Raw genomic sequence first — 13,979 nt, 5'->3', positions numbered from 1 at the left:
GGTCCCCTGGACTCTATTTATGCGCACTTGACGTATGCCAGGCACTGTGCTGAGCTCTTTGCATGCGTGGAACCTACGGATTCCCTGGAAGGTAGGTCGGTACTCTCATTCCCATTTTACAGATGGGGCAGCCGAGGCCCGGAAAAGGTATGTCACAGAATTTAATTGTTGGCACCCGGGTTTGTCGGCTCCTGAGTTTTGAGCAGGCCTTCTGTCCGGGTGCAGAGTCCAGAGGTGCCGTGGTGCCCTGGGTCCCCAACCCCAGGTGGTGCGTCTTTGGAGCAGGAGAGCAGTGGGGCTCGGCATTCAATCACGGCCTACGGGGACCCTTGCTTCACCCCACAGAGCCCCCCCCCCCCCAACCCCTGCAGCTCCCCCAGCTGGGCTAGAACCTCAAGCGCTGGCTCTGGGGCGCCCCAGACGCGGGGGCAGTGCGCCCTCTGCTGGAGGCTCGCGCAGAACGCAGGACGGAGCCGGGCTCAGCGTGGGGCGGGCCTTGAGGTAGCTTGTCACGAGTCTAGGAGGTTAGCATCAGGCGGGACTCATTCTACAGATCCTACGAACACCACCATTTTGTGTTCTCACCTTGAGCCAGGCCCTGGGCTCCGCACAGGTGTCTCGGAGCCCTCACATGACCCTCAGGCCAGCAGTTCTCAGGCTTTTTTGGTCTCTGGATCCCTTCAGGCTCTGGAAAACGACTGAGGCCTTCAAAGTGCTTTTCTCTACGTGGGTCGTTTATATGGCTAACTTCTGTCTTAGAAATGGAGACAGCAATTTTTAAATAACTATATATTAATTCACTTAGAAATGACCACAATAGGGGCACCTGGGTGGCTCAGTCGGTTGAGCATCAGACTTCGGCTCAGCTCATGATCTCAAGGTTCATGGGTTCAAGCCCCAGGTCGGGCTCTGTGCTGGCAGCTCAGAGCCTGGAGCCTGCTTCGGATTCTGCGTCCCCCTCTCTCTCTGCCCTTCCTTCACTTGCTCGCTCTCTCTCTCTCAAAAATAAATATTAAAAATTTTTTTTTAATTAAAAGAAATTTTTAAGTATGTTAGCTAACTTGACAATAAATTATATTAAAAAAATTTAGAGGGGCGCCTGGGTGGCGCAGTCGGTTAAGCGTCCGACTTCAGCCAGGTCACGATCTCGCGGTCCGTGAGTTCGAGCCCCGCGTCAGGCTCTGGGCTGATGGCTTGGAGCCTGGAGCCTGTTTCCGATTCTGTGTCTCCCTCTCTCTCTCTGCCCCTCCCCCGTTCATGCTCTGTCTCTCTCTGTCCCAAAAATAAATAAAAAACGTTGAAAAAAAAAATTTAGAAACTGAGCAGAGTAAACGTATAACATAAAGTAATATCAGCCTGGGAAAAATAACTCTTTTTTAAAAAAACAAAAAGAGGGGAGTATATTTGCCAAATGGTTCTGCACATCCCTTTATGGCTGCATTAATAGAGGTCTGTTGTGATACCACATGACTTGCAGTTTCTGGAAGATTCCTCCATTTGCTGCTAAGACATGAAAGATGCAAATACCATCTTAGTGTTACTAAGAAGATAGTTCGACCTCATGGGCCCCCTGAAAGAGTCTCAGGGTCTCCCGGGGTGTTCAGACCAACTTTGAGAACTGTTGCTGGGCCACGAATACTTCATCGCCCTCGTTTTGCAGAGGAGGAACCAACTTCAGAGAGGTTAAGTAACTTGCCCAGGGTCACACAGCCAGTGAACCTAGCCTAGCGCCGAGGAGCCCCGGACCTCCTCTTTCTGACCTCTTTCTCTTCATCCCTCCCTCCTCGCCCCTTCGGTGCCCCGGGGGTTGGGCCTCCACCCCATTCCCCGGCTGCCCCCTTGAGGTCATTTGCTACGTGCCACGCTAGGCTTGGTGTAGACCGGAAGGTCTGGGCTCTCATCCTGGCTCGACCGCTTCCTGACCGGGTGGCACCCCTTGGTGCAGTGGGACTGATGACGCACGCACCTCGAAGGACAAGGGCGGTGAGGTCGTGGGTGAGGGAGTTCTCCGAAGACCTGAAGTTGAGGTCAAGTTCAGTACCGTTAGAGATGGCTCCAGTGCCCCGTGCTGGGGTCTCCGGACCGTCTTCGTGCTGTGTTCAGAACCCACTGAAGGGGCAAGGCAGGCCCGGAGGTCTGACTTGGCCCTAAACGGGGTCGGCACCCTGAGCTTTCTCCCTTCTCCTGGGGCTACCTCCCACCCCGAGACCCCCACCCGGACTCTGGGATGGGGGTCTGAGCGGCCGGCTGTGGGCAGCATTTGCCAGCGGCAGCTGGCTCTCGCCACCCCCCACCCCCTGCCGGCCTGTCTCTACAACAGTCTCTCGTCCCCCCTGGGCCGGTTGACTCAGGCTGTGCTCAGGCCTCTAGGGGCCATCCGTGGGACCCCAGGAAGGGTGTGAGGTGGGAAAGTGTGGAGGCCACCCTCCAGAGCCTCACGCGTGTGTTTGCTACCCAGGAGCCGAGGGCTGGCGGGCCGGAAGTGTGGGGGGCCCAGAGCATCCCGCACAGTGGAGCCCAAGGGGGCTGCTCCTGAATCCAGAAGGCGAGGAGGAGCTCACACTACCAGGTACCTGACAGCCACAGGCAGGGGCAGGGCTGCCCCGTGTTCATTTCCTACTGTGACAAATTACCACCGGCCCGGTGGCTAAAAACAGCACAAACTTATTCTCCAGTGTTCTGGAGGTCAGAAGTCTGAGCTAAAGTCTGAGCTAACATCACGGCATCCACGGGGCTGCGCTCCCGGGACCCCAGGGGAGAGTCTGGTCCCTTGCCTTCTGCAGCTTCTGGAGGCTGCTCACATCCTTTGGCTTGTGGCCCCCCTCCTCCATCTCCAGAAGCATCCGGTCTCCCTGTTGCAGCTTTTCTGCCCCCCTCTTCCATGTATTAGGGAGTTGGGGATTACACTGGGCTTGGGTGCCTAATCCAAGATAATCCCTCCCCTCGAAGGCCGGCTGATCAACAGCCTTAATTCCATCTGCGGTCTTAATTGCCCCTTAAGTGCCATGACATGTGACATATTCACAGATTTCTTGGCTCGGGGCATGAGTACCTTTGGGGGCCATTTTGCGCCAACCACGTGCCCTGTGGGGTCTGCCAGAGCACCCCCCCCCCCACCCCGGCTTTCTGATCAAGGCCTTGCCACCAGTCTTCTTCCCAGAGATGCCTGTACCCTTCCCATCCGTCTCTCACCCTGCCAGGCCACTGAACGCTCTTCCCGAGGTCACGGGATTCCTGCAGAATGTAATTATTCCTGCAGAATCATTCTCGATTATTCTGAACCGCCCCTCACCAAATCGGGCAATTTTGGTTTCCTGGAAACTGTACCAGACCTAGAACCGGGATCCGGGTGTCCATTCTTAGTTGTCTTGTGGCCAGATTCCGGGTCCACTGGCTGCCCCAACCCAGTGGTGCCCTTGACCTCCCTCTCCAAGAAGGGCCGGAGAGATGGTGCCCAGATGTCTGAGCCGCTCTGTGAACACGGTGCCCAGCCAGGAAGCAGAAGTCACAGGGAGCCTGAGGCCCCGTCCTGGGGCAGGTGCCCCAAGCTCAGAGCCCCAAGAACACAAAACACCCGCTATTCCGCGGCTGCTTTGTTGACACATTGAAGAAAAAGTTATTCACTCAGGAAGCACTTGCTGGGTTCTGTGCCGAGTGCCGGGCACAGTGCAGGTGGACGGAGTCAACCATTTTTATTTCACTTCTTGATACGCACACGGTCTACCAACATGCTGTACCTCCGGCTGACTCCCAAGTGCAGAAGGACCGAAGGGAGACAGAGCCGGGCACGTCCCAATGTGCCCTCTCCTGCCGCGTGGCCGTTTCCCAGCCTAAGCAGGCAGAGGACCCAGAAAAACGGCACAAGTTCGAAAGCTGGGCCCTCCGTTATCTCTTAGACTGCCGCCGCCTTCTTTCTGCTCTGAGCATGTTGTGACTCCGGTGGAAAGCGTGGCCTCGGGGCCACGTGCAGCATGCTGGCCTTGTAACTTGCTCTGAGCCTCACGCTCAGCTCCCACGGGCGCGGGGCCGCCAGAGTCTGCTCGTGGGGTGTCGTCGCGACCATGGCTTGTCAACGGGCGGCCGGGTGTCCCCCACTGTGCGTGCCGTGTGTGCGTGTGTGTATGTGTGTGTGTTCGGTATCCGCCCTGATCCCAGATCGACTCCGCCGTCCCCTCGGACTTTACTTATAAAGCCAGAGCTCAAGGCAATGACGGCAGAGCAGTATGCCGGCCGTGGGGCCCTGTGTTACTGCAAGGTCACAGGCGCGTGAAGCCGGCCTGCAGGGAGGGTGTGGGGAGGCCACCCTCGGCATCCGATATGCCGGGAGGCCTTCGATTTTCTCCTTCTGTCGTTTTTATCTTGTTTGAATGTTTAATTGTCAATAAAGTCAATATACCATAGACATTTGAAACCAAGGTAATTAAGTACAGACGTCAAAGCCTTCTTCTCTTGTCGTCAGAGAAATTCCTGGGAGACCAGCGGTTCAGCTATGGACAGCCCATCACCCTGACCTTCTGGATCCCCCCCGGGGGCTCCCCACTCCCCGTGCGGCTGAGGCTGGAAGGGGCGGGCCTGGCCCTGGCTCTACGACCCTCCAGCCTGTCGGGCCCCCGGGACGCTGGGCAGCCGGGGGAGGCCCAGCTCACGTTCCAGTAAGTGCCTTGCGGAGTCCTGGGAGGTGGGGTCGGGCATTCGGGGTGGTCCCTGAGGTCTGGGCACACTCGGATCCTCCTGTGGTCTGGGGCCTTCCCCGCTCTCCACCCCAAGCTGGGGGCTCCTTGGTACCACCTGCCCCCGGGCTCAGGTTCCGGTTTGTCCCCCACCCCTGGCAGGTTGCAGGAGACCTCTGAGGACGCGGCCCCTCCGCTGCCCCCCTTCCACTTCCAGCAGCTGCTCGCCAATCTGACGGCTCTGCGCATCCGGGCCGGCGGCCAGAGCACAAGCCCTTCCGGTCAGTAATGATGGAGACGGCCCTCCTCACCCGCCCGGCCCCGGGGCTCCCTCCTGCCTAGCAGACACTTAGCATCCCCGTTTCGCCACAGAGACATCTGAAGGTCAGAGAAGTAGGACACTGGCTGAAGGTCGTGGAACTGGTAAGGACCGGGAGGGTGGGTGCTGAGGACAGAGGCAGGGGCTGAACGAGTGGCGGGGGGGCGGAGGGGGGGGTGGCTGAGGATGACCAGTTCTAAGAGACAGGTGTGTGGCCACGAAGCAGCCAAGAGCTGTGGGGCATAGTCACTCCAGGGCAGAGTCTGCCATTATTGCCAGGAGGAGGGACCTTTGAGGGTCCTCTGTGGGCGCTGGTCTCAGGGACAGGCGCGGATCCCAGAGTTGGCTCCTCCTGCTGGTCATTGGTGGTATCGCACCTAAGTCACCCTGAGAGCGGATCTGGTTTCTAAACCTTCTCGGGGGAGCTGGGTCAGGACGCTGCTTCCAGAGAGATTTCTCACCACCTCTCACCCTGGCCACATGGTGATCATCCTTGCAAACTGTTCCTGGTTCCCCCCACTCTTCTTAAGGTACTTTCTTTTAATTTTTTTTTAAGTTTATTCATTTTTTGAGAGAGAGAGAGAGCGTGAGCAGGGGAGGGGCAGAGAGAGAGAGAGAGAGAGAGAGCGAGAGCGATGGAATCCGAAGCAGGTTCCCGGCTCTGAGCTGTCAGCACAGAGCCCGACATGGGGCTTGAACTCATGAACCACGAGACCATGACCTGAGCTGAAGTCGGATGCTCAACCGACTGAGCCACCCAGGCGCCCCTAAATGTACTTTCTCCTTCTCTCCACTCCCCCATACCTGTATATGCCTAGACCAGGCATCCTCTGTGCCCCTTTTTAGAACAGGTATTTCAGGGGTGCCTGGGTGTCTCAGTAGGTTAAGTGTCCAATTTTTTTTTTTTTAACATTTATTTATTTTTGAGAGACAGAGCACGAGCAGGGGAGGAGCAGAAAAAGAGGGAGACACAGAATCCGAAGCAGGCTCCAGGCTTCGAGCTGTCAGCACAGAGCCTGGCGCGGGGTTCGAACCCACGAACCGTGAGATCATGACCTGAGCCGAAGTCGGACGCTTAACCAACTGAGCCTCCCAGGCGCCCCGAGCGTCCAACTCTTTATTTCGGTTCAGGTCGTGATCTCAAGGCTCATGGGTTCAAGCCCTGTGTTGGGCTACATGCTGACAGTGTGGAGCCTGCTTGGGATTCTCCCTCTCTCTCTGCCCCTACCCTGCTCAGTCTCTCACAGTCTCTCAAAATAAATAAATAAACTTTAAAAAGAAAATCAAAACAGGTGCTTCACATACAACACCCCTTTACCATTTAGAGATGAAATTTAAATTTTTTTTTTTTTTTAACGTTTATTTATTTTTGGGACAGAGAGAGACAGAGCATGAATGGGGGAGGGGCAGAGAGAGAGGGAGACACAGAATCGGAAGCAGGCTCCAGGCTCTGAGCCATCAGCCCAGAGCCTGACGCGGGGCTCGAACTCACGGACCGCGAGATCGTGACCCGAGCCGAAGTCGGACGCTTAACCGACTGAGCCACCCAGGCGCCCCTAGAGATGAAATTTATAGATATCATAACTTACACGGACACAATGTTTTCAAACCAGTGTAGTATCCTAGTTGTAACAGACAGAGTAAATAAAAAGAAAGTAAACGACGTACAAAAACAGTCATTGAATTCCAGAGTGTCGGTGCTCAGCCGTGACCATACTGGAGGACATAATGAGGTAATCAGAGTTGCCCCCACTGTGGTGAATAACTGTGGGTTTCAGAGCAACTGAAGCTCAGAAGGCATTTGTAGAGGCAGCGAGCAGGGAAATTGTGACTAGTGCTGGCTTGGTCAATGTGGTTCTTCTAGAAGGTTGACTTAGCCTTGGCGCTTTCGTTGTTGCGTTACGGGAAAAACACGTTGGCAGAGTAACCGTCCATTTGTGGGTGAAGCTGTGAAACCAAGTTTCAGACATCCATCTGAATAGGACTGACCTTTGTTCCTCAAAACCCTTTGTGTGTGTCATGTTGAAGTCAGCACTAAATGGGACTATTTGTCAGATCACTGTGAGCAGGGCAGTCACAGAGGGGGACCAGAGCACGGACGGGGTGCACACTGGCGACAGACTTCAAGAGCTGGGGGGCCACTAGGGGCACGATTTTCCAAAGTGGTGAAAAACTCTGAGCACGACAAAGCCCGGGGTTCCCCCCGCGTTCCGGGTACCCGCATGGCTACACGATCCGATATGCACCTACACCATTCAAAAATGCCCTGTGCGGGGCGCCTGGGTGGCGCAGTCGGTTAAGCGTCCGACTTCAGCCAGGTCACGATCTCGCGGTCCGTGAGTTCGAGCCCCGCGTCAGGCTCTGGGCTGATGGCTCGGAGCCTGGAGCCTGTTTCCGGTTCTGTGTCTCCCTCTCTCTCTGCCCCTCCCCCGTTCATGCTATGTCTCTCTCTGTCCCAAAAATAAATAAAAAACGTTGAAAAAAAAAATTAAAAAAAAAAAAAAATGCCCTGTGCTCGTGTGTAAAATGGAGTGGGGGTCGGGGTTCAGATGTTTGCGGAGGTGTTTCCCTGCCTTTTCAGCATCCAGCAAGACCTCTGAAAGTCACGGGGGGCTTCTGCTCATGTCAGGATGTCTAATACCCCTGACCCTTGTCTCCCCATCATCGTGATGACCAGAACAGCCACAGATTTCCTTCTAGGGCGGGGAAGTGACTGGCTCCTTTAGAGAACGCTTCGCTTAAATGGCCAGCTTTCCCCGGGCCCCTTCAAGTCAGACTCGGGGGTTATTAGCCGGCCCTTCCTGCCTCAGCCCCCTCTTTCTCTTTGGAGCTCTATCCCCATCAGCCTTGCCCACGCTCCCCAAAGCCTCCCCGCTCCCCAGGTCGCCCTGCTGAGGCTCCTCGGAGGCGTTTCATTTCCACTCTTTCCAGCAGCTTCTACTGCTTCCTTCTGTCACTCAGCCTTCGTTAACAGATGTTTACGAAGCACCTGCTTAGGCCAGGCCCGCACTGGGTGCTGGGGTGAATTGGAGCGGCAGGTGGACGTACTGACCCTCCCTCTCCCCGCCTGCTCTGGGCTGTATCTATCCACATCTTTCTGTATGCACGGTCTTACGTGTGTGTGTGTGTGTGTGTGTGTGTGTGTGTGTGTGTTTACATCTGTGCTTTTTAACGCCTCACACAGTCTGATGTGGTGCCACTTGCTTTTTTCAGCTAACGTGTGTGCTGGGGGCTGTCACCTGTCCTACAAGTAGAAAAAGGCTGCCTGTCCGTCCACCGCGTATCGTTCCACAATATAGATGCCCCCGAGAGTTTCAACCGTCCCTCTGTTGGTAGATGTTGAAACGACTTCCACGTTTCCACTATGCATACGGTGCTGCCGAGAACAGGGAATACGGAAGGGTCTTTGTCTCGTCGTGCGCGTCTGTCTTTAGCACAGATCCCTCAACGTGGGAATGTGAGGTGTTGGGTCAAAGGGTGCACGTTTGATACATGCTGCCAGGTTTTGGCTGCACCGATCTATGTTCTCAGGACACGCGTCCGCCCTTCTCCACTGCCCACCTGCTCTGGTTGTTAATGGATAGTTGTTACATTTTGCCCTGAGTTTCTAGTTGTTTTCTGGCGCGAGGGTTGGCCTGATAGGAGCTACCGCTCTTCACTAAAAGCAGAGCCCCCTAATTTATAGTCCTGTATCCCTGGGCATGGGTCCCCCACACTGTCTTTCCCTGTCCGTGATCTTTAAATGTTGGGGCGCCTGGGTGGCGCAGTCGGTTAAGCGTCCGACTTCAGCCAGGTCACGATCTCGCGGTCTGTGAGTTCGAGCCCCGCGTCAGGCTCTGGGCTGATGGCTCGGAGCCTGGAGCCCGTTTCCGATTCTGTGTCTCCCTCTCTCTCTGCCCCTCCCCCGTTCATGCTCTGTCTCTCTCTGTCCCAAAAATAAATTAAAAAAAAAAAAAGTTGAAAAAAAATTAAAAAAAAAAAAATAAATAAATGCTTACCAGTCGGAGGGTTGTGAATGGTACGGTTGTTTAAATGTACATATCTGATAAGCTGTGAGAATGAATGGCTTTCCAGAAAATTCCCAGCCATATCCATTTTTTGTTCTCAAAAAATCCCTCTTTAAGAGACGCCTGGGTGGCTCAGTTGGTTAAGCGTCCAACTTGATTTCGGCTCGGGTCGTGACCTCATGGCTCATGGGTTCAAGTCCCGCATCAGGCTCCATGCCGTTAGCGCAGAAACCTGCTTGGAATTCTCTCTCTCCCTCTCTCTCTGCCCCTTCCCCTGTTCACTCTCTCTCGAAAAACAAACAAACAAAACAAAACTAAAAACTACCTATTTGGGGGCGCCTGGGTGGCTCAGTCGGTTAGGCGTTGGACTTTGGCTCAGGTCGTGGTCTCGCAGTTGGTGGGTTCGAGCCCCACATTGGGCTCTGTGCTGACAGCTCAGAGCCCAGAACCTGCTTCCGATTCTGTCTCTCTCTCTCTCTCTCTCTCTCTGCCCCTCCCCTGCTCATGCTCTCTGTCTCTCCAAAAATGAATAAACATTTTTTAAAATTTTTTAATAAAAAAATAAATTTAAAACACTGCCTATTTTTCCTTTGCCTTTTGTCTGCTTTTTCAAAATCATAATCGACCCGTAGGCTGCCTTTTATCTGTGAGCCAATAACCCTTTGCTTGTTACATATATGAACAGGAGGGTCTTGGTGGGGGAAATGTGTGCCTGTAACTCTCTTCCTCTCTGTCCTCGTTCTGCAGGCCAGGTATTCCTGACTGAGGTACGGCTCACGTCAGCCCAGCGGGGGCTCTCCCCACCAGCCTCCTGGGTAGAGACTTGCTCATGTCCCAAAGGGTACACAGGCCAGTTCTGTGAATCCTGCGCTCCAGGATACAAGAGGGAGACACCACTGGGGGGTCCCTATACCAGCTGTGTCCCCTGCACCTGCAACCAGCATGGCACCTGTGACCCCCACACAGGTGAGTCCTGGCACCCCACCCCAAAGCCACCTAAGGCTATACACCCAGCGCGGCAGGTGAGTGCTGACCCGAACGGGGTCAGCCGTGTGCATGTGTGAGTGATCACCGAGGGCGATATTCCTAAAAGGGTGTCCCCGAGTTCCCCACGTGCCCTGCCGGGCACCTTTCTACCCACCGTGTCATTGATTCCTGCCGTTACCCGTCTTACAGTTTAGGGACCCAAGGCGCAGGGAGCCGGCACGGCCAGCAGGTGGCAGAGCTGCTCCCGCCGCAAGGTCACGGCCAGCTGTTTACCCCACTAGCCGCGGAGGAAACGCAGAGCCTTCCACCCAGGCCACTAGGTGGGAGGTGCTGGACGGGGGCCGCACCCTGGCCTCTCTCCACACCGTGGGCCTCTCCCCGGAAGCGAGAGGGTCAGCGCCCCGCTGCCCTCCCGGAGCAGGTGGGGTCCCTGAGGAGGGTAATATAAGCTCAGCATCTCTCAGGCTCCACACTGGAGCAGACAATTCCAGCAGCCTGGGAATCGGCGGCCTGGCCAGTCGGGACAGGCACACGGTCCATGAGGGGCTTCCTCCCCTCCTTGGCCATGGCAGGCATCACAAATCGAGCCCAGATGAGGCCTCGTATTCCTAACACGTGCTGGTCCAGGTCGCCCCGACCAAGGAGGCCTGACATGGGGCCAGTCTGTCATCCCTCAGAACCCTTGACCGTCCCATGACTTCCTGCTCAGTTTGGGCAAGTCCTCATCTGTCAAATGGGCCGAGTGGCCACTGCTGCTCATGCTAGAGAGAAGAAGGAGTGAGCGTGTGGATCTGGGCTGAGTCAGGGACCAGTAGAAGGCAGCACAGGCATGACGGTCCCCCTGTTTCACTTATCTACCCTGAATTCTCTTTTCCCTGTTCACCTCAGCCCCAGCTGAATGCTGCGGGGCCTTCCAGAAGGCGGGGGGTGGGGTGGGCATCTTGCTTCCCTGGGCCCTTCTCAGCCAGGCTCCTCACTCAGGCCCTGGCAGTGGGGCCTCCCTTCCCCAGGGCACAGGCTCTGTGCAGGTGCTGGAGAAGGGGGTTTGCAGATCCCCCAGCATGAGAAACCAGTGGAGGGCGGGGCCTGTTCTATGAGACCAGCCAGCTTCTGTGAACCTGTTCTTTGCCAAATCATGTTGGGAACAGACTCCCGGGTCTCTGTGGCTCTTTTTTTTTTTTTTTTTAAATGTTTGTTTATTTTTGAGAGACAGAGCGCAAGCGGGGGGAGGGGCAGAGAGAGGCGACGGAGAATTCGAAGCAGGCTCCAGGTTCTGAGCCATCAGCACAGAGCCCGACGCAGGGCTCGAACTCACAGACCGTAAGATCATGACCCGAGCCGGAGTCGGACGCCTAACCGACTGAGCCACCCCCGCGTCCCCAGGGGTCTGTGTCTTTTGGCCCCTGAGGTTAAAGAGGCCACAGAGGAAAGGGCAGGAAAACCATGAGTGGGAACACAGATAGGTCATCTGTTGGTTCAGTTATAGGTTTCAAAGAACAAAATACTAACGGTAACAGTAATGATCGTGCTGGGTGCCAGGGACTATGTAAGTTCCTCTGGCTGCATGATCCTGCTGAACCCTGACAAAGAAAGACCCTTACAGTCAGGGCCATTGTCGTGTCCATCTTGTAGGTGAGGTCACTGAGGCACGGGGCGTTAGATGGTTTTCCCAGCTTCACAGGGTCAGTACGTGGTGGGCGTGAACCCAGGGTGGACTTTCTTACCCCCAGGCCGAACTGCCTCCACCTGGGAAGGTTTCCACCTCAGTTCTGCCTGAGGATATGCCTTGTGAGCCCGACCGCCAAGATGCTCCCCGTCTCTGGAGCATTCTGGGCTCGGGCAGTCATAACCAGGTGCTTCTCTTGCCCCACAGGGATCTGCCTGTGTGGCCACCACACCGAGGGTCCGTCCTGTGAGCGCTGTCTGCCAGGTTTCTATGGCAGCCCCTTCGCAGGCCGAGCCGATGACTGTCAGCCTTGTCCGTGCCCTGGACAGTCGGCCTGCACAGCCATCCCAGAGAGCAGGGAGGTAGTGTGCACCCACTGCCCCCCAGGCCGGAGAGGTGAGTGGCTTATGCTCAGGGGCTCTGCTTCTGTCTTGGGCTCCAGGAGCGGGGTCCTGGGTTTGGAGTGTGACAGACTGGGGAAGGCCCAGCTTAGCCTGACCTCTCAGAGCATGGCCAGGGCTCCCGGCTGCCATAGGTCCCTGGCAGAACTTCAGCCATTGAGCATTTCCAGGAGAGTTCTTTTTAAAAAAAGAATTTTAATGTTTGTTTCTGAGAGAGACCGAGACCGAGACCGAGCGTGAGCGGGGGAGGGGCAGAGAGAGAGGGGGACACAGACTCCGAAGCGGGCTCCGGGCTCCGAGCCGTCGGCCCAGAGCCCGACGCGGGGCTCGAACCCGCCGACCGCGAGCTCGTGACCTGAGCCCAAGTCGGCCGCTCAACCGGCCGAGCCACCCAGGCGCCCCGAGGAGACTTTTTGAAAATCCCCATCTGGGCCCTGGCCCCATGGAGCCCGGCCTACTGGCTTGACACAGAACCTAAGAATCTGTACCCATAACAAGTGCTCTGGCTAATTCTGATACGCGGTGAAGGAGGAAAATCGCTGATTACACTCTGAGCTTTTAAAACACGTCGCCAGATGTTGCATAAGGCAGGAACTGTCCCACCCCCCCACTCCAGGACCCAGGGCCACCCTCGACATCTGGTTCTTTTACAGCTCTTTTGAGATAGGATTCGCATACCCTACAATCCACCCGCTTCTACAACTCCATGTGTTTTGGGGGGGCATAGTCCATTATTAATTTCTTTTTTTTTTTTTTAATTTTTTTTTTCCAACGTTTTTTATTTATTTTTGGGACAGAGAGAGACAGAGCACGAACGGGGGAGGGGCAGAGAGAGAGGGAGACACAGAATCGGAAGCAGGCTCCGGGCTCCGAGCCATCGGCCCAGAGCCCGACGCGGGGCTCGAACTCACGGACCGCGAGATCGTGACCTGGCTGAAGTCGGACGCCCGACCGACTGCGCCACCCAGGCGCCCCTCCATTATTAATTTCTTAAGCTGTGGCAAAAAATATGTAACATAAAATTTGTCATCGGAACCATTTTTAAGTGCGCGGTGCCGTGGCATTTAAGTACACTCACAGGGTTGTACAACCATCTCCGTGATCTGTCTCCAGAATGTATTCATCTTCCCAAACGGAGACGCTATCCCCATTAAACAACCCCCACCCCCCTTCCGCAGCCTCTAATAAGCACCGTCCTACTTCCTCTCTCTCTGTATCTGACTCTTCCGGGGACCCCGTACAAGTGACTTCCATCCAATGTTTGTCCTCCTGCGACTGGCTTATTTCACTTGACGTAAATGTTTCCAAGGTTCTCAGACATCTGATTTTGTGTCCGGTGGCCCTGAGGTCCATCTGGTCCTATCACGTGCCTGCTTTGCTAGGGGACCGCTCTGAAAGCAGCTCCCCCCTAGGGCCAGCAGCAGGGAGGGGGCAGGGGGCCCAAGACGGGAGGACCCTGCACCCCACCCTGCCGTCACGCTGCGCCTCTGTTCCGTAACCTTCCCCACCTTTTCTGGCTCCCCTGGTCTGCAGATTCGAGGAGGGCCTGGTCTGTGGGTGTGGAAAGTTAGAGAAGTTCAGCCTGGCTCAGGCGGAGAGGTGCTTGAGGGGGATTTGGGGGTGGGGGGAGCAGGGCACTGCTGTGTGTAGAGGAAACAACCCGTGGGAAGGTCGCCTGGGTGGGTCATCCCACCAGCACCCCGAGGGCCTCACGGGCGAAGAGGATGGCTGGCGGGGTGACAAGGAGGGTGATGACAATGAGCAGGCAGTGACGGCCACTGCTGTTGTGGCGCCAGGAGCTGTGCTAAGAGCTTTGCACAAATTATCTCACCAAGCCCTCTCCCCGGTCCTCTGCGGCGGCTGCATTATTGTCCCCGCCTTGTAGATGAGGAGCCCGAGTTCAGAGAGGCCCAGGCGCTTGCCCTAGAC

The 13,979-nt window shown here is 55.9% G+C and overlaps 1 protein-coding gene across 1 annotated transcript in view; it reads left to right on the top strand.

Moving 5' to 3' along the window:
* LAMC3 (laminin subunit gamma 3) overlaps positions 1-13,979 on the top strand; it is a 59,295-nt gene that overhangs the window by 28,282 nt on the left and 17,034 nt on the right. Inside the window, exons 9-14 of the mRNA XM_058693796.1 lie at positions 2,459-2,569; positions 4,460-4,652; positions 4,833-4,951; positions 5,043-5,093; positions 9,744-9,962; positions 11,857-12,045. Of these exons, the coding sequence (XP_058549779.1) occupies positions 2,459-2,569; positions 4,460-4,652; positions 4,833-4,951; positions 5,043-5,093; positions 9,744-9,962; positions 11,857-12,045 (882 nt within the window). The remainder of the gene's footprint in view (positions 1-2,458; positions 2,570-4,459; positions 4,653-4,832; positions 4,952-5,042; positions 5,094-9,743; positions 9,963-11,856; positions 12,046-13,979) is intronic.

The sequence above is a fragment of the Neofelis nebulosa genome, chromosome 12 (assembly GCF_028018385.1).
Source record: "Neofelis nebulosa isolate mNeoNeb1 chromosome 12, mNeoNeb1.pri, whole genome shotgun sequence".
NCBI classification, from domain to species: Eukaryota; Metazoa; Chordata; class Mammalia; order Carnivora; family Felidae; genus Neofelis; species Neofelis nebulosa.
This window is presented reverse-complemented; position numbering and strand designations above follow the sequence as displayed.